The sequence below is a fragment of the Tamandua tetradactyla genome, chromosome 20 (genome assembly GCF_023851605.1).
Source record: "Tamandua tetradactyla isolate mTamTet1 chromosome 20, mTamTet1.pri, whole genome shotgun sequence".
In the NCBI taxonomy this organism is placed as follows: Eukaryota; Metazoa; Chordata; class Mammalia; order Pilosa; family Myrmecophagidae; genus Tamandua; species Tamandua tetradactyla.
In genome coordinates, this window is record NC_135346.1 from 38,378,747 (window position 1) to 38,399,492 (window position 20,746).

Sequence of the window (20,746 nt, forward strand, 5' to 3'; positions counted from 1 at the left end):
ACTCCAGGTCTTGATTGGCAAACCTGGGGAGTGGGAGTCCAGCTCTGAAAAGACTTTTTTTTTTTTAACTTCTTAACAGCTCATTAGATAAAACTGAGAGCACTCTTAGGCTTCAACACTGCCCCAGGCAAGGGCAGAATTAAGGGATGTCTTAGAGAAAAAGTAAATAGGTGGATGGGGACAATTCCCTGAAGGGTGTATTTTCCCCAAGAAAATGGGGGGAGGAGGAGGTGGAGCTCAAGTGAAGCCCCCCCCCCTTCAGGGAATTCAGGCACCAGGGGCTTTAAAACAAAAGCAATCAAAGCTCACCTACTACCTCGGCCTCCATCTCAACAATGCTCCTGGTAGGAAGAGGCTGCTGAAATTAAAGACACTGCATCACTTTACACTGGTGGGAAGCTGTGGGTAGAGAAGCACCACATGCTGGGAAGGTAAGAAAAGCATGGAGTCTAAAGGTTGCATTGGGAAGTCTGAAAACCTGCTGGGACTCACCCTCAAGGCAACTTGATACTGACAGCTCTTTCCTCCTCAGACATAGGCCTGTCTGGTCTGGGAAAATCTGACTGGGGTTGATAATATCTTAGTAGACCCTCCTCAAAATAAAGGCCCCATATAAATAGGGCAAGGAACTAAAAAATTCTGATCAGTTAAACAAAACCTATGCTAGAGGTCTAGAATAAGTTAAACTGAACGACAAAGAACAGGTAGAGAACAAAGTCATACAACAAGAAAACTCTAGGTAAAAGAGTGAAAACAACCTCCAAATTAAACTAATTCAGGAAATCAAATGCCTAGATGCCAGCAAAAAATAACTGGTCATACTAGTAAAGCAGAAGATATGGCCCAGTCACAGAAACATACCAGTGTTTCAAATGAGATACAGGAGTTGAAACAACTAATTCTGGATGTTTGAACAGACATGCAAAATCTCAAAAGAAATCAAATCAGTGAGTTGAGGGAGGATATAAAGAAGACATTGGGAGAGCATGAAGAAGAGCTCAAAAGCTTGAAAAAATAAATTACAGAACCTATGAGATTGAAAGGCACAATTGAAGAGATGAATAAAGAATGGAAACCTGCAACAATAGACTTGGAAATGCAGAAGAATGGATTAGTAAACTAGAGGACAGGACATCTAAAATCTGAGACAAAAGAAAATATAGGGAAAATATGAGAAGGGTCTCAGGGAACTGAATGATAATGTAAAGCACATGGATATATGTGTGTTATGGGTGTTCCAGAAGGAGAAGTGAAAGGAAAAAGAGCGGAAAGACTAATAGAGGAAATAATAACTGAAAAATTCCCATGTCTTATTAAAGACATAAAGTTATAGATCCAAGAAGTGCAGTGTATCTCAAACAGACACATACTAATCAGACTGTCAAATGTCAAAGACAGAATTTTGAAAGCAGCAAGGGAAGCTCAATAAGACTGTGTGGATTTCTCAGCAGAAACTATGGAGGTGAGAAGGCAGGGCATGATATATTTAAGATTCTGAAACAGAAAAGCTGTCAACCAAGAATTTGACACTGAGCAAAACATCCATCAAAAATGAAGAGATTAAAATATTTTCAGACAGACAGTCACTGAGAGAATTTGTGACTAAGAGACCAGCTCTACAAGAAATACTAAAGGGAGCACTAGGAGCAGGTAGGAAAAGAAAAGAGAGAGAGAGAGGTCTGGAGTATAGAAATGGTAAAAATATTTTAAAATTTAGATATGACATATAAAATCCAAAAGACAAAGTAGCAGAAGAAAGTACTGCCTTTACAGTAATAACATTAAATATTAATGGATTAAACTCCCTAATCAAAAGAAATAGACTGGCAGAATAGATTAAAAAACAGGACTTATCTATATGGTGTCTACAGGAGACTCACTTTAGACCCAAAGACAAATTCTATTGAAAGTGAAAGGTTGGAAAAAGACATTTCATGCAAACAATAACCAGAAAAGAGGAGGGGTAGCTCTACTAATATCTGACAAATTAGACTTCAAAAGTAGAACAATTAAAACAGTCAGAGAAGGACACTACATATTAATAAAGGGAATAATCCAGTGAGAAGACATGACAATCAAATATTTATGCACTGAGCCCAGAGTGCTCCAAAATACATGAGGCAAACACTGACAACTCTGAAGGGAGAAGTAGCTACCTCTACCATAATGGTTGGAGATTTCAATTCCCTTCTCATATCAATGGATAGAATATCTAGACAGATGAACAACAAGAATACAGATTTTGAATAGTACGATAAAAGAGTAGAACTTGACAGACATTTACAGAACATTATACCCCACAACAGCAGAATACACGTTTTTCTCAATTGCTCATGGATCATTCTCAAGAATAGACAATATACTGGATAACAAGGCAATTCTCAATAAATTTAAAAACATTAAAATTAAGCAAAATACTTTCTCAGATCATAATGAATTGAAGTTGAATATCAATAATAGGGAAAACGTCAGAAAATACACAAATATGTGGAGGCTAAACAACACACTCTTGAACAACTGGTGGGTCAAGGAAGAAATTACAAGACAAATCAGTAACTGTCTTGAGGCAAATGAAAATTAAAATGCAACATGTAATTTATAGGATTCAGCAAGGACAGTGCTGACAGGGAAATTTATTGCCTTAAATGCCTATATTTAAGAAGAAAGAGCAAATATTGAGGCACTAACTGTTCACCTGGAAGAACTAGAGAAATAGTTGCAAACTGACCCCAAAGTAAACAAAAGGAAAGAAACAATGAAGGCTAGGGCAGAAATAAAATGAAATTGAGAATATGAGCACAATAGAGAGAATCAACAAAATCAGATGTTGGTTCTTTGAAAAAATATCAATAAAATTGATGGACCCTTAACTAGACTGACAGAAAGAAAAGAGAAGATGCAAATAAAATCAGAAATGGAAGAGGGGACATAACCACTGATCCCACAGAAATAAAGGAGATAATAAGAGGATTCTATGAGCAACTGTATGCTAATTACCTAGACAACATAGATGATATGGGCAACTTCCTAGAAAGGCAAGAACAACCAACAACAACTCTTGATTTGAGAAGAAACAAACAAACCAATCACAAGTAAAGAGATTGAATCAATCATCAAGAAGTTCCCAAAAAAGAAAAGCCCAGGACCAGATGACTTCACATGTGAATTCTATGAAGTATTCAAGAAGGAATTAATATCAATCCTGCTCAAACTCCTCAAAAAATTAAAGAGGAGGGAAAGCTACCTAACTCTTTCTATGAAGCCAACATTACCCTGATAACAAAGCCAGATAAAGATACTACAAGAAAAGAAAATTACAGCCCAATCTCTTTAATAAATATAGATGCAAAAATCCTCAACAAAATACTTGCAAATCGAATCCAGCAGAACATTAAAAGAATTATACATCATGGCCAAGTTGGATTTATTCCAGGTATTCAAGGCTGTTTCAACACAAGAAAACCAGTTAATGTAATACACTATATCAGTAAGTCAAAGTGGAAGAACCATATGATCATTTCAATTGATGCAGAAAAGGCATTTGGCAAAATTCAACATCTTTTCTTAATGAAAACATTTCAAAGGATGGGAATAGAAGATACCTGCCTCAACATGATAAAGGGAATATAAGAAAAAAACAGCTAACATTATGCTCAATGTGAAAAGACTGAAAGCTTCCCCTCTAAGATCAAGAACAAGAGAAGTATGCCCACTATCACCATTGTAATTCAGCATTGTGCTGGCAGTTCTAGCCAGAACAATTAGTCAAGAAAAAAAATAATAAAAGGCAGCCAAAGTGAAAAGGAAGAAGAAAACTCTCACTGTGTGCAGATGTTATGATACTATATATCAAAAATCCCAAAAATTCTACAGCAAAGCTACTAGAACTAATAAATGAGTATAGCAAAGTGGTAGGGTTCAAGATCAACACCCCAAAATCAGTATTAGTGTATAGAAACAAAATCAGTACTGTTCCTATACACTATTAAGGAGCAATCTAAGGAGGAAATCAGGAAAAACAACTCCATTTACAATAGCAACCAAAAGAATCAAATATTTAGGAATAAATTTAACTAAGGATAAAAAAGACTATACACCAAAAACTACAAGGAATTGCTAAAAGAAATCATGGAATACTTAAATAAATGGAAGGGCATACCATGTTCATGGATTGGAAGACTAAATATAGTTAGGATGTTAATTCTACCCAAATTGATTTATAAATTCAGCGCAGTATCATTAAAATCTCAACAACTTACTTTGCAGAAATAGAAAAACCAGGAACCAAATTTATTTGGAAGAACAGGGTGCCTCGAATAGCTAAAATACTTGAGAAAGAAAAATGAAGTGGGAGGTCTCATATTACCTGACTTCAAGGCATACTACAAAGCTACAGTGGTCTAAATAGCACAGTACTGGCATAAAGATAGATATACTGACCAATGAAATCGAATTGAGTGTTAAGAAATAGACCCTCTCATCTATGAACAATTGATCTTTGATGAGGTGGCAAGCCAGCCCATGTAGGGCAAAGCAGCCTCTTCAATAAATGATGTTTGACAAACTGAATGTTCATATGCAAAAGAATGTGAAAGAGGATCCATATCTCACCCCATATAAAAAAATTAGCTCAAAATGGGTCAAAGACCTAAACATTAAAGACCATAAAACTTTTAGAAGAAAATGGGAAATATCTTATAAATCTTGTGATAGGAGATGGTTTCCTACATCTTACACCCAAATTAAGAGCAGTAAAAAAAGAAGCAGATAAATGGAATCTCCTTAAAATTAAATACTTTTGTGCATCTAGGAACTTTGTCAGGGAAGTAAAAAGGCAAGTCTACACAATGGGAGACAACATTTGGAAACCATGTAGCAGATAAGGGTTTAATATACAGAATATATAAAGAGATTTTTTCACCTCAACAACCAAAAGACAAACAAGCCAATTAAAAAATGGACAAAAGACATGAACAGACACTTTTCAGAAAATGAAATATAATGGCTTATAGGCATAAGAAAAGGTACTCAACTTCACTGGCTATTAAGGAAATGCAAATCAAAACCACAATGAGATATCACCTCACACCCACTAGAATGGCCATTATTAAAAATAAAAAAAATTAAAAAAACCAGAAAACTTAAAGTGCTGGAGCAAATTTGGAGAAAGAGGCATACTTATCCACTGATGGTGGGAATGTAAAATGGTACACCATTCTGGAAAGCAGTTTGGTAGTTCCTCAAAAAGCCAAATATAAAATTGCCATATGATCCAGCAATCTCATTATGAGATATATATTCAGAGCAACTGAAGGCAAGGACAGAAACAGACATTTTCACAATGATGTTTATAGCAGCAATATTGATGGTTGCCAAGGGATGGAAGCCCAAATGTCCGTCAACGGATGAGTGGCTAAACAAGCTGTGGTATATACTACGATGAAATAGTACATAGCTGTAAGACAGAATAAAGTCATGAAGCATGTCACAACATGAATGAACCTTGGGGACATTATGCTGGGTGAAATTAGCCAGAAACAAAAGGACAAATACTGTATGGTCTCACTAATATGAACTAATATCAATGAGTGAACTTTTTGAGAGTTAAAGTTAAGAACACAGGTTATCAGGAGATGAAAAGAGGGTAGAGATTTGGCATTTGGTACTGAAGGAATACAGATTGTGCAACAACAAAACTGATTGTAAAAATTCAGAAACTGATGATAGCACCATAATATAAGTGAGTATGGTTGAAGGATAAAGGCTAGAGGGGGCATGTATGAAACCAGAAGGAAAGATAGAAGATAAAAACTAAGATGGTATAACTTAGGAATACCTAGAATGGACAATGATGGTGATTAAATGCTCAAATATAAAAACATTTTTGCACAAAGGAGAACAAATGAATGTCAACATTACAAGGTGTTGAAGTGGATGGGATATAGGAAAAAGTACTAGCAATGCAAGTTAGGGTCTATAGTCAACAGTAACATTGTAATATGCTTCCACTGAATGTCGACGAGTGGGGGACATGGAGGAGGGGTATGGGTTCTTTGGGGAAGAAAAGAAAATGTCTTCATATAGATTATCGTGGCAAAAGCATCTCTATTTACTTAGGTTGGATTGTATCATGTGTAAATAAAATTGTTTAAAAATGAACAAAGAGAAACAAGTGCTGGAGAAAATGTGGAGAGTGAGATGTGTCTATTCACTGTTGGTAAGGAAGCTGAGAGGCGCAGCCCCTCTGGAGGGCAGTGTGGTGGTTCCACAGGAGGCGAGGGTTGGGGTTACCATACGATCCTGCTATACACTTGAGAGTGGGGATGCAAATGGACATTTGCATACTAATGTTTATGGTGGGAGGTGGCTTAAGGGTATAGAGGCTGAGGAGTGAAGGGGGTACTGTGGTATTTACATACAATGGTGTACTGAGCAGCTGCAAAAAGGAATGGAGTTGTGAGGATGCAACTAGGTGAATGAACCTCAAGGACAGTATGTTGAACAAAAAGACAAATATTAATCATGCAGCACTCATATGGACTAACTATAATATACAAACTCTGAAAATTGAAGTCAAGAACATGGGTTATCAGGTTGGGGCCTATTATAAACGTTCCGAGCTTGTAAACTATTACAGCATATATTTAGGAATTGTAACTGATATGTCCAAATTCTGAGATACTAAGCTATTTGCATATAGCCTGCTCGTTCCCTGAAACTTTGGGTATTTATGTTGCACCTGAGACTCAGAGTTAGAGCCCTGAAGCTATGAAAGTCAGCATTACCCCATTCAACAACTGTTTCAAAAGCTGAAAAACTGATCAGACTTCATCTAGAGATATGAATGAAGCTGGTCTGGATAGGACTAAGGTAAATCAGAATATAGGGTAAAGAATAATATGTTCCATATTTTCAAACTTCGACCTATTTTTACTTTTTACAATTTGACCATGTTATTATGAAAACCTTGTGTCCAATGTTCCTTTTATCCAGGGTATGGACAGATAAATTTAAAAATAAGGACAAAAAATAAATAATGGGGGTGGATTAGGGATAAAAAAAATGGGTAGATTGAAATAGTGGTCAGTGAGAGGGAGGGATAAGGGGTATGGGATGTATGGCTTTTTCATTTTATTTCTTTTTCTGTAGTCATGCAAATGTTCTAAAAATGATCACGGTGATGAATACACAATTGTGTGATATTGTGAACCATCGACTGTGTATTCTGAATGGACTGTATGTGTGTTAACATTTCTCAATAAAAATATTTTTTAAAAAAGAATCAAGGCTATGAATTACAGTTTAACAGTTTCAGATATTTCCTTCTAGCTACTCTAATACATAAAAAAAAATGAAAAGGGATATCTATATTCTGCATAAGAATAACCTCCAGAAAGACCTCTCAACTCTGAAATCTCTCAGCCACTGAAATTTTATTTTGTTTCATTTACATCCCCCTTTTCATCAAGAAGACTTTTCAGTCCCATGTTGTGAGGGCCAGACTCATCCCCAGGCCCCACATTGCCAGGGAGATTTACACTCCTGAGAATCATGCCTCATGTAGGGAGAAGGTCAGTGAGTTTGCCTGCCAAGCTAACATAGAGAGAGAGGCTTCATCTGAGCAACAAAAGAGCTTCTCTGGGTAGATCTTAGGCATTATCATAGGTAGGCTTAGCTTCTCCTTTGGAAGAATAAGTTTGATAAGGGCAATCCCCAAAATCAAGGGCCTGTCCCATCAAATTGGCAGTCCCCAATACTTGCAAGAATATCAGGAATTCCCTAGGTGGAGAAGTTTAATATTTCCACCTTTTCTCCCAATCCCTCAAGGGGACTGTGCAAATACTTTTTAATCTTCTGCCCAGGTTACTCTGGGATGTATTGGGGCATCACACCAACCTCTATACAAACCAACAAGATCTCACTCCCTATTCATGGTTCCATGTAATTATGGTGTTAGAATAAGTTGACCATACAAGTTAAATTAGTGTTCTATCAAAAATATAAATTTTTTACCAAATAAACATCCCTTCCTTTGGTCTCACGCAGAAGTAGAAGTTTTAAAATATAGTCAATATCATCCTTTACCCTTTAGTCTGATTTACCTTAGTCCTAGCCAGATCAGCTTCATTCAAATCTCTAATTTAAGTCTGATCATTTTTTCAGTATTTTTAACAGTTGCTGTATGGGTAATGCTGACTTGCATAGTTACAGAACTCGAACTCTGAGTCTCAGATGTCACACAGATACCCAAAGTTCTGTTCTCCATGTAATTTTAATCTGGGTACCTCTTCTTACAAATGAGGTAGGAAGGTTTTGTTTGTTTGTTTTTAATGTGGTTTTCTCATACTTATGTGAAGAGCCCAGGCATCTTATCATTAAGAAGCTGTGTATGGGATGCAAGGGTGGTTCAGTGGTAGATTGCTTGCCTTCCATGTGGGAGACCTGGGTTCAATTCCCAGACCATGCCCCTCCCCCCCAAAAAAAAGAGAAGAAAGAAGCTGTGTATGTTATTCTTTGACACAAGCAGAGACAGGAACCACAAATGCATAGTGTTTTAAAACACCTAGCATGTAGTCTGTATGAGACAAATCTGCAGTCATGTGCAGTCTTATGATGGGAGTCTGAGTTCTTAGAAGTACAGTGTGGTGACTTCCACTGCAGACTTTAGAGCTGCACAAACCTGGCCTCCAGACTCACCTGCATCACTCACCGTACCTGGCCTTGTGAAATAATTGACATTCTGAGCTGCTGCTTGCTCACCTGTAAAATGGTAGCAATAGTGCCCGCCTTTATAGTATTAATGGAAGATTAACCTAGCTGAGTGCTTGACACGGGGTCTGACTCAGAGAAAGGGCTAGAGAAATGGTGGTTTTATTCTTATTATTTGAATGAGGAGAATGACTAGGCTTTTGGAGGTTGTAGATTTTAATCATTATGCCCTGAAATATCATTATCCCCTCCTGTAAAATGGACTTAATATTCATGTAATAAAGAAGACAGTGGAACTGAATGTCATTGTTCGGGTTCTGGAGAGAGAAGGAAAAGCAGCGTTAGGGTGGAGAGGACCTGACATCACCCCGTGTGAACGGAAGAGGGGATACCTCTGAGCTCCGTGTGTCCTCATTGGATGTGGCCTTCACAGGTGCCAAAGCACGTGACAGGAAGATGCACTGGAGACCCGTGAAGTGTGAATCACAGCCGCTCAGCAGAGGGTGAAGAATGTCTGACTTTCTAGTTCAGCCCCATCTGTCCTTCCAGGGCCTAAAGGAGAAACTTATTCGGAGCAGCACGACTTTGAAATAACCTGCACCTGTTTCAGCTCCTCCCAGCCCCTCAGCGAGTTCCGTGGGTGATCCAATCCCCCGCCGGCCCCTGACACCACATTTCCTAATGAGCATGAAACTCATTGAGGTTCACGTAAGACACTTCAGCCCTTAAGCTTTGCCCCTCCCAGAGATTGAGGTGGGAGAAAGGACTTTCTCTTTGTTTCCTTCTTATTCATCCGTGCCAAAGGGTTAGGTTTTTTTTCCCTTTAATTAGTCTTTATTTAAAACTCCAATTTTTGTTGTTCACCTGAAGGCTTTGTTGTTTTTAATCTGTTTTGCTTTGTTTTCTGTTTCATTTATTTGTGCTTTTGTAATTATCAATTCCCTCCATTCTCCTTTTTTAGCGGGGTTGATTTTATTCCAATTTTTTTGCTGGAAAATCAGGTTCATTTAGTTAAGTATTTCTATTTTCTAAAAAATTCATTTAAGGAGTTTTTTAGTGCTCTTTCAATTCTAAATGTTTTATAACTTCCATTTGAGTTCCTCTTTCACCACAAATTAACCTGTTTTTATCAAGTTTCAAAGATACAAATTTTTGGCTATATTTATATTATTGAATTCTAATTTTATTGCATTGTAATCTATGATTGTGACTGGTAGGGTATACTATTTGGGGGACCTTATGGGAACATAATTTTGACCTAAAGCGTGACCAAAATTTATAAGTTTCACATGTGTTAAAAAAAAAAGTGGTGGTGGAGGGGGGAAATTTCTGTTTGCCAGGTGCTGAGTTCTTAAAATAGCAATTGAGTTGCTTGAGTCAGTTAACAGTGCAATTCAGACCTTCTGCATCTTTGCTACCTACAAACATCATCTAAAGAGCTTCACTCTGTCGGGGTCTAAAATGCAAAAATGTTCATTTAGGGCTTTTTTGAAGTAGTTGACAAAGGTCACAGAAGATGATAGCTCTTCCATCTGCAAACCAGGTTGATTTGCTGGAGTCTGAATACTTTTAGTTCCACTTGAATTAGCCTGAAAACCCCGGCCTCTGGTTTCAAACTGTGAGTTGTCTTGGCTCTTGCCTTCGTGGATATTTTTTGTGCCATATGTTAATCTGAGTTTGGAACTGCTAAATTTCCTTATAAAAAGCAAGAGGTGGGACTGGCCATGTCCTTACATCTGGAATTATTTTAGGTCCTTGGCCCTTGGCCACTGTGGCTGTGAGAGCAAGTCATATAACTTCTCATGAAAAACAAGGGTTTTTTCATGAGTTATGTGGATGTAATACTACCTACCATGTTGCTCGTAAGGGATTGTCGTGAGGCTCAGCTGAGGAAATAGGTGTAAAAGAATACTTGGTACACTATAAAAAGATTCTCAAATTAAAGGTGTGGGCTAAAGGCACCTGTCATACCTAGAGAGCTGCTGTGAAGAAGAAGCAAGTGGAGGTGGCCTCAATGCACGCCAAACGCCTTCATCCTCCTCAAAGAGTCTTAGCTAAATGGAATTGGGAGAAATTTTTGGAGCCTCCTGAAATTCTCTGTTGTCCTTCTCTTCCTTTCCCTCAGTGCAGAATCTGGAAACTGCAACCATGACCACTCACGTCACCCTCGAAGATGCCCTGTCCAACGTGGACTTGCTGGAAGAGCTGCCGCTCCCTGATCAGCAGCCATGTATCGAGCCTCCACCGTCCTCCATCATGTACCAGGTAAATTAACAGGGGGCCAGTGTGGAAATAGTTCCACAGGGCTCAGGAACTCTGGGAATCCCTCAGAGGGTTTGCCCTGGTGGCAGAGGGAAGGGGGAAGTCAACATCTAGAAGGTGAGAGGTCTTGAGCTGATTGAATTTCTTATGCACTCCACGGAGCTGAGAGTGTAAGGAATAGATGAACGTATAAATGTACACCAGGACTCTTCCCTTCCCCAGGGAAGGCTTGTTGATCTGCGCTGACCCCAAATACCTTCCTGGCTGTTCTTGCTGCTGCACCAACCAAGGTGTTGGCAGCTCTGACCTCATGAATTAAATATTGCAATTTAGAAACACCTAGAGCCTGCTTAGATAATTACTTTTCTTTCGTGTATGAGAAAGTAGCACTGCAACTCCCCACAGAAACTAATGGCTCAGGGAAGCTGGTCACAGTTGTTTGCTTTTGCAAAGAGAGAAGAGCTTGTGATAAACAACCACTGGCTTGCTCAAAACAGTGATCCTATCAGGGCACGGCAGGGAAGGGCATCCAGGTGCTGGAGTTAGCCTTGCAAAGAGCCCCTGCTAAGGGTATGCAAGGTGAGTATGCTACATTAATAAAGAATGCATTAATTTGAAGTTTTTAGCTGTGCTTGACCTTTTAAAAGTTCTTGAACTGCTAAATAAGACTAAATATAAATGCATAATGTATCTTTAATTGCATTCAATGGTTTATTTACTATGCACATGCTTAAAGCTTCAGTTCATAAAGTTGGTTTCTTCACATAAAGTTGGTTTCTTCACATCTTCTAACCCAGATTAAATTTTTAATTATGTAAATTTTTTATTTCAAGTATACAGAAAAGTATAGCATCGCAAATAAAAGTTTCCCTGAACTTAAGCCAATATATGTACATGTCCGTTTTATTATTTTTTACCAAAAGAGAAGCATGCTATCTATATTGCTGTACAGCTTGGCTTTTTTTCACTTAACATTTATTAGGGATATTTTTCCATAACAATATACAATGCTACCACATTATTTTTAACCATCACATGGTATTTTGAGGTCAGTTGTATGGATATACTATTATGTATTTAATCATTCTCTTTTTTATTAACATTTTATTGATATGTTCACATACCATGTACTCATCCAAAGTGTATAATCAGTGATTCACAATATGATCATATAGCTGTGCATTTATCATCACAATTGACATTTTTTTCTTTTTTGTGAATTATAATTATTTTGTGAAAAATAATATATATACCAAAAAAAGCAATAAATCTCAGAGCACATTGCAACAATTAGTTGTAGAACAGATTGTAGTTGTAGTTGTAGAACGACTCCACAATTCTAGGTTTTTACCTCTAGCTGCTCCAAGGCACTGGAGGCTAAAAGAAACATCAATATAATGATTCTACAATCATACTCATTTGTTAAACCCTACCTCCTCTTTATATCTCCACCATCACCTTTGATCTTTCTCCCACTCTTTTTGAGATATTTGGGCTATGCCCATTCTAACTTTTTCATGTTGGAAGGGGTTCTCAATAATATAAGGTAGGGGGATTAGTCATTCTCTTTTGATAAATATTTGGTTTGTATATATAGTTTTTCCTGTGGCAAAAAAATGCCCCGATGATTATCCTTGTACATATGTCTCTGAACCCTCAGGTGAGTATTTCGGGAATTGCACATTTTTTAAACATTTTTTATTGTGAAATATATGTACAGAAAAGTGATAGATTTCAAAGTACATTTTAACAAGTGGTTATAGAGCCAACTTTGAAGTATGGTGCGGGTTACAGTTTCACAATTTCAGATATTTCCTTCTAGCTGCTCTAATATACTGGAGACTAAGAAGAGATATCAATATAATGATTCAGTCATCATACTCTTCTGTGTTACAACTCCTTCCTCTCATTTGATCCTTCTCCCAATCTTTAGGGACATTTGGGCAATGACCTAACTTCTTCATGTTGAAAAGGAGTATCAACATTATGGGGTAGGAAAATGCAACTGGTTGATGTTCTTGGAGAGACTAGTGCCTCTGGATTTCAGCACTTATCTGGCATAGCAAAAATCTGGAGGTTTTTGGTTTCTGAAAAAATAAATCAAGTGAAACTTTTATAGAGCCCTAGGTATTCCTTAGGGTTTTCAGGAATATACATGTTGGTTGGGGCTTGGCATACCATTGCAATTTGCAATATCTAGCTGAAGTTTGCATAAGACTAACCTCCAGAATAGCCTCTCAACTTTATTTGAAATCTCTTAGCCACTAAAGTCTTATTTTGTTACATTTCTTTTCCCCCCTTTTGGTCAAGAAGGCGTTGTTATTCCCAGTATGCCAGGGCCAGCCTCATCCTTAGGAGTCATGTCCCATTTAGGGGGGAGAGTAATGAGTTTATTTTCAGATTTGGGCTTAGAGAGAGAAAGGCCACATCTGAGCAACAAAAGTGGTTGTCTGGAAGTGACTGTTAGGTATAAGTATAGGTAGGTTTAGCTTCCCCACCACAGATATGAATTTCGTAAGAACAAGCCTCAAGATCAAAGACTTGGCCTATTAACTTGGGAGCCCCCAGTGCTAGAGACAATATTGTGTTGAAAATATCCCAGGTTGGAAAGTGTAATGGATTTTTTTCTCCAGTCCTTGGGTCTTTGCAAATACTTTTTTATCTGTCCCACATACTCTGGAGTGTTATCAGGGTATTATATTAAGCTATACAGAATTACAAGATCTCATTTCCTATCCTAGGCAGCATGTGTTGTTTTCCTCTGCTAGCAGCTTGCAACAATGTGTTTAAGTTGTTTAAATGGACTGCCAGACAGGTTAAGTTAGATTTTCTGTGCTACAGAAAATTTACGTTTTGGATAAAATAAACTTCCCCTTCTTTGGTCTCCAACAGAAAGTGAAGTTTTAGAATATAGATGCTATCATCCTTTAGTCTCAACCATATCAGCTTTGTTCATATCTCTAATTAAAGTCTGATCTCTTTTTCAGCTTCTTTAACAGTTACTGTATGGAGTAATGCTGGCTTTCAGAGCCACAAAACTCCAACTCAGTCTCCCAATGAGTCAAAATGGAATTTTGGAAGGAGATTGGAGGATGATACAGCTTCAGGTTTCCACTGAGAGCTTATAGCATTTATTGCCCTCAGATTGTTCTTGGGACCCTCTCTGACCTGCTTTAACCAATTGCTCCTATCCTCTGATTCCCACAGGCTAATTTTGACACAAACTTTGAGGACAGGAATGCTTTTGTCACAGGCATTGCAAGGTACATTGAGCAGGCTACAGTCCACTCCAGTATGGTAAGTCTCTGTGATGCGCGTGTACCAACATGCCCCTACCAGGATGGGAGGGGCCATGGGCAGCCTGCTAACTCTAGGGGCTTGTGTTTAGCTATACCAAGACCATCACCTTCAGATCACTCCACTTAAACCCAATCTCATCCCATGCCTCATCCCTTCCCATTGCCTTGGTGCATACTATTCCCCTTTATCTTCCAGGTTTGTAAATTCTGTTCCCCTTTAGGACCCTATTTAAGCACCACTGCTTTGAAACCAGCCTTGATTTCTCACTTCCCTGAGTTTCTGTCAGTTTTTGGTATTAACATGTAATTAGATCTTGCCTTGCCTCATGCTGCATAGATTACTGCCTACGTATAGAATTTTCCCTCTTGGTTAAAGTGAAAAGTTCCTCAAAAACTTTTTGACTGGGGCCTTGAAATAATAGTTATTGACTCAAGGAAACTAGTGGTCTAAATTATTCCCAAATGGGACCAGTTATTTTCTTTCCAGGCACTAGTGTCTGACCTCTCTGGGAGGTGTTATCCCATCCCGTTTGTGCTTTCATTGATCCTTTTCTCATGTAGCAGTGATATTTGGAGAATTCCAGATTCTATATTTAAAGAGCACATAATTCATATTGACTCTGCCTGTGGTTCAGTAGACCTTTAGCTCTTATACTCCAAAACATTGTCTTACCATTCCCTCATTCATTGAGTAAAGACCCTGCACCTGGTACATGCTGATAAATGCTGGAGAGATATACAAGAATTCTATAAGTCAGGTGGGAAATTGAAACTTGAAATTTTGAACACTTTTTCTTGCAAATATTTTTAATTCATTATCTCATTTAATCTTCGCACCAACCCTGAAAGGTAGTTGTGAGGATTAAGGTAGGTGTGAAGATTTTACAGGTGGGAAAAACTGACGTCCTGGGACATTAAGTAATTTACTTCGGGTCCTACAACTAGTAAGTGACAGATCTAAACTCAGGTCTTTCTGACTACAAAATCTGTACTCTAGACTACTCTTTGCAGACTCATAATAATGCATAGAGTTAAGGGTAAATTTCATGATAAAAGTTCAAATATCTGTTTTTGAAGGGTACTTTACTCAGAGAAAGCCTGGTAAAGGTAGTGGCTTTTGAGTAGGGCCTTACAATGATACCTTATATGTATATTATACTTTAAAATGTTTAAAATATTCTCCTACATTACATTAGTGAGCCTCATTACAGCCCTGTGATTGTAAAGGGATCATTATATCCATTTGGGGGATGAGAAAACTGAGACCTAAAGAAGTTAATAAGCAAGTTGCTCATGATCCCTACTAAATATGTGGGATCACTAGCTACACTAAATATGTGTAGCTAGTAAATCACAGGATTGGACTTGGAATCCAGGGCTTCTCCTTCCCAGTCCTATTTCTTCCTACCCTACTTTGCTATTGTGTACTCAGAACACTGTCAGTCAGAAATGAGACAGGGAAGGCATACCAGGTGGAGGAACCAGCATGAAAAAAGATACAGAGGCAGGATTTTCAGAGAGTGCTTCGGCTTGCACAGTAAGTTACCTATAAGGAAGTTGTCTGTGGTATTTATGGAAAATTAGATGAGTCAGTGCCTGGAGAACTTTCAATCCCTTTAATAAAACATCAAAAGCAATGGAAAATTTTTATCCATGGTAGCTGTGAAGAAAGCTTTTCTTTAGGAATACATTTCATTTGTTAGTTGTGTAGAATGAGTTGTAAGGAGGAATGAGGAAAAGCAAATGAATCAGTTAAGAGATAAAGTTATCTCCACTGGAGGCATTAAGGGCTGAATAAGGGGGATGGAAGAATTGGACAGGAGCGTCACTGGAAGTCAACTCCACTTAGCGTAGAACTTGGCCAGTGCTGGAATAGAGGGAGCCAGTGTCAAGCCGGCATGCCTGCAGGCATGGTATAGCCACTACTCAGAAATACCAGGCCCGGGAAACCAGTGGGGAAGTTGGAGGGAGTGTGTATTAGTTTCCTATCACTGTTATAACAAGTCATCACCAACTTAGTGGCATAAAACAACACAAATTTAATCACGTATAACAGTATGGGTCAGAAGTGGGTTGAAATCAAGGTGTCCATGGGGTTGCACTCTTCCTGGAGGCTCTGGGGGAAATCTATTTCTTCGCCTTCTCTAGCTTCTAGAGGCATTCTTTGGCTTGTGACCCCATGGAGCAATCACTTCTCTCCCACACCTACTTCTAATTTCACATCTCTTTCTTTGATTCTCCTGCCTCCCTCTTTCACTTATAAAGACCCTTATGATTATATCGGGCCCATCTAGATAATCCAGGATTATGTCCCCATCTCTAAATTCTTTTTTGCATTGATTAAATTTTCAATGAAATTTTATTGCGATATATTCCCACACCATATAGTCATCCAAAGTATGCAATCAGTATATTATTGTATAGTTGTGCATTCATCACCACAATCCATTTTAGAACTGTTTCATTATTCAAAAAAATACATAAAAATAAAAAAGAATGCCCAAAACATCCCATACCCTTTATCACCACCACCCCCATTTATTTATTTACCTTTTTTTTCTTACTCATCTGCCCATACATTGGATAAAGGGAGTGTCAGTCACAAGGTTTTTACAACCACACAGTCACACAATAAAAGCTATGTAGTTAAAAAAAAAAAAATGGTGGTGCAATAGTGGCTCAGAGGCAGAATTCTCTGCTGCCATGCCAGAGACCTTGGTTTAATTCCCAGAGCCTGCCCACGCTTAAAAAAAAAAAAAAAAAAAAAAGCTATATATACAGTCATCTTCAAAAATCCAGGTTATTGGATTACAGTTAAACAGTTTGAGGTATTTCTTTCTAGCTATTCTAACACACTAGAAACTAAAAAGGAATGTTTATATAGTGCATAAGAATAACCTCTCAACTCTATTTGAAATCTCTCAGCCACTGAAACTTTATTTTGTTTCCTTTCTCTTTCTCCATCCCATGATGCCAGGGCCAGGCTCATCCCCAAGAGTCATGTCCCACGTTGCAAGGGAGTTTGCACCCCTCGGAGTCATGTCCCATATACTGGGGAGGGCAATGAACTCACCTGTAGAGTTGACTTAGCGGGAGAAGCCACATCTGAGCAACAGAAGAGGTTCTCTGGTAGTGACTTTTAGGCATAATTTTATGTAGGCTTAGTGTTTCCTTTGCAGAAAGAAGTTTCATAAGTGCAACTCCAAGATAGAGGGCTTAGCTTATTAAATTGGTAGTCACTCATACTTGTGAGGATATCAGGAATTCCCCAGATGGGGAAGTTTAATATTTCTACATTTTTCCTCAGACCTTCGCGGGGACTTTGCAAATACTTTATTTTCTGCCCATATTACTCTAGGATGTATTGGGGTATTACATTAACCTGCACAAAATAACAAGATCTCATTCCATATTCAAGGTTTCATTAATTATGTTGTTTGAATAAACTCACCATATGGGTTAAATTAGATATTGTACTACAGAAAATATAAATCTTGTACCAAATAAACATTTCTTCCTTTGGTCTCACACAGAAGGTGGAGTTTAAAAACAGAGTCAACATCATCCATTACCCTGTATTCTGGTTTAATTTAGTCCTAACCAGATAGCTTTATTCATATCTCTGATTGAAGTCTGACCTCTTTTTTCAGTTTCTTTAACAGTTGCTGTTTGGGGTAATGCTGACTTTCATAGCTGTAGAAGTCTGACTCTGAGTCTCAGGTGTCACACAGATACCCAGAGTCCAGGGAATGACCAGTCTATACAGAAAGAGCTTTGCATCTCACAAGTTAGAAATAACAGTTACAACTCAGAAATAGATATGGTTGCTATAAGGGCTTACAATCTAGGAACCTTTACAGTAAGCCTTACTGAATCTTCTGTACTCTTAATTGTCAATTGCTCAATCTCTGCCCGCATTGTATCCCCTGATAACATATGCTCTCAAATTCAATTCTCAGAGTTTGTACATTATAGTTAGTCCATATTAGTGAGGCTTTACAATATTTGTCTTTTTGTTTTGGCTTATTTCATTCAACATAATGTCCTCAAGTTTCATTCACCTAATTGTGTGCCCCACAGTTTCATTCTTCTTGCAGCCACTCAGTATTCCATGGTATACAATCACTACAGTTTGCCTTTCCATTCATCAGTCACTGTACCCTTAGGTTACTGACACCCATTGCAAACTGTAAACACTGCCTCCATAAACACCAGTGTGCAAATGTCCATTCGTGTCCCTGCTTTCAGTTCTTCTAACTATATACCTAATAACAGGGTTACAGGATCATATAGCAGCCCTATACTCAGCCTCCTGTGGGACCACCACACTGCCCTCCAGAGGGGCTGCACCGTTCTGCTTCCCTCCCAACAGTGGGTAGGTACATCTCTCTCTCCTTATTTTCTCCAGCACTTGTATCTTCTTGTTTATTTTTTAAACAGTTTTATTCATACACCATACAATCCATTTTAAAATAATCAGTGGCTCCCAGTATAATCATATATTTACGCATTCATCATGACATTCTATATGAGGACATTTTCATTTCTTCCACAAAGATAGAATAAGATGAAGAAAAAAATGAAGAATGAAAAAGTAAAAAGGAGAAACAACAAGAATCCCATACATCTCCCTTATATCCCCCTCTTATTGACGTTTAGCTTTGGTATATTTCCTTTGTTAAAATTAATGGAAGCATATTACAATGTTACTGTTAACTACAGAAGCTAGTTTGCATTGATTGTTTTTCCCACATACCAGTCCATTTTCATCATCTTGCAATGTCGACATTCTTCCTCATATAAAACCTTCCTTATATTTGCACATTTATTGATATTTGTACATTTACTCACCATAATTTCCTTTCCTATTTGCCTGTAGTGCTCATTTTAGTATTTCTTGTAGAGCGGGTCTCATGGTCACAAACTCTCACAGTGTCTGAAAATATTTTAAATTCTCCCTCATTTTTGAAGGACGGTTTTGCTGGATGTAGAATTCTTGGCCATCAGTTTTTCTCTTTCAGTATCTTAAATATATCATACCACTTCCTTCTTTCTTCCATGGCTTCTGCTGAGAAATCTGCACATAGTTTTATCAAGCTTCCTTTGCATGATGGATCGCTTTTCTCTTGTTGCTTTCAGAATTCTCTTTGTCTTTGACATTTGACAATCTGATTAGTAAATGTGTTGGCGTACGTCTATTTGAATCTGTTTGAAGTATGCTATGCTTCTTGGATCTGTAATTTTATGTCTCTCATAAGAGTTGGGAAATTTTCACTGATTATTTCCTCCATTATTCTTTCTGCCCCTTTTCCCTTCTCTTCTTCTGGGACACCCACAACATGCATTTTTGTGTCCTTCATGTTGTCATTCAGTTCTCTGAGGCCCTGCTCATATTTTCCCATTCTTTTCCCTGTCTGTTCTTTTGTGTGTTCAGTTTCAGATATCCTGTGCTCTAGTTCACTAATCCTTTCTTCTGCCTCTTCGAATATGCTACTTTGTGTCTCTATTGTTTTTCATCTCTACTAATGTGCCTTTCATTCCCGTAAGTTCTGCCATTTGTTTTTTCAAGCTTTCAGTTCTTCTTTATGGTCACCCAGTGTCTTCTCTATATATCCTTCATCTCTTTTGCCATATCTTCCCTCAACTCATTGATTTGATTTTTTTTTTTTATTTAGGAGATTTGTTTGAACATCTATAATTAGTTGTTTCAACCTCTGAATCTCATTCGAAGTGTTAGTTTGTTCCTTTGACTGGGCCGTATCGTCATTCTACTTGGTTTGATTCATGATTTTTTCTGATGTCTAAGCTTCACATTTCCTTGATTAGCTTATTCCAGCGGTTGTTTTCTTTCTTTTACCTAGTGTTTTCTTCTTGGTTGACTTTGTTCTCTATCTGTTCTTTGACATTCAGTTCAATTTCTTCTACACCTCTAACATAGCTTCTGTTTAACTAATCAGAATTTTTCAGCTTTTGTTTTTCTGGTTCTTGCTCTGTGTATATGGAACATTTATTTTTTGAGGAAGGTATCCCCAGATATGATTGACCCAATCAGATTTTCACAGACAAGACAAGATAGGCCCAGGTCTCAGGAGGAGAATATAATCAGTATCAGGTTTCCCTGAGAACAACACCCAGCGAGTTGCCAGTCTTTCCTGAGAAGCCTTTGACTGTATCTTTTCTTATCATGCCCAGCAGCTGGCACTCTCATCCTGCAGCTTCCCACAAGCATAAAATGGTTCAGTGCCTTTAATTCTCAGTAGACACTGTCCCTTGCCATGGGTGTAGTTGAGAGACCAAGGCTGAGGTAGAAGGCTAGATTAAGCTGTGTCCATTTCCCAGCCCCTGTGGTCTGAATTAGCTGAACAAGAGCTACCACTTGTGCTGGGCTCTGCACACACACCCCATTTCTTGGGGCAGATATGCCCCTTAGGGAATTATCTTCTTCACTTGACTAGTTATTTTGTCTCTCAGACATA

General features: G+C 38.1%; 1 protein-coding gene across 3 annotated transcripts in view; it reads left to right on the forward strand.

The window, feature by feature from the left end:
- CYFIP2 (cytoplasmic FMR1 interacting protein 2) overlaps window positions 1-20,746 on the forward strand; it is a 151,511-nt gene that overhangs the window by 17,494 nt on the left and 113,271 nt on the right. For 2 of the 3 annotated variants that reach the window (XM_077137523.1, XM_077137525.1), the window contains exons 2-3: window positions 10,835-10,974; window positions 14,179-14,268. In XM_077137523.1, the coding sequence (XP_076993638.1) occupies window positions 10,858-10,974; window positions 14,179-14,268 (207 nt within the window). In that variant the 5' untranslated portion in view covers window positions 10,835-10,857. The remainder of the gene's footprint in view (window positions 1-10,834; window positions 10,975-14,178; window positions 14,269-20,746) is intronic. The other variant, XM_077137524.1, reaches the window with a different exon arrangement.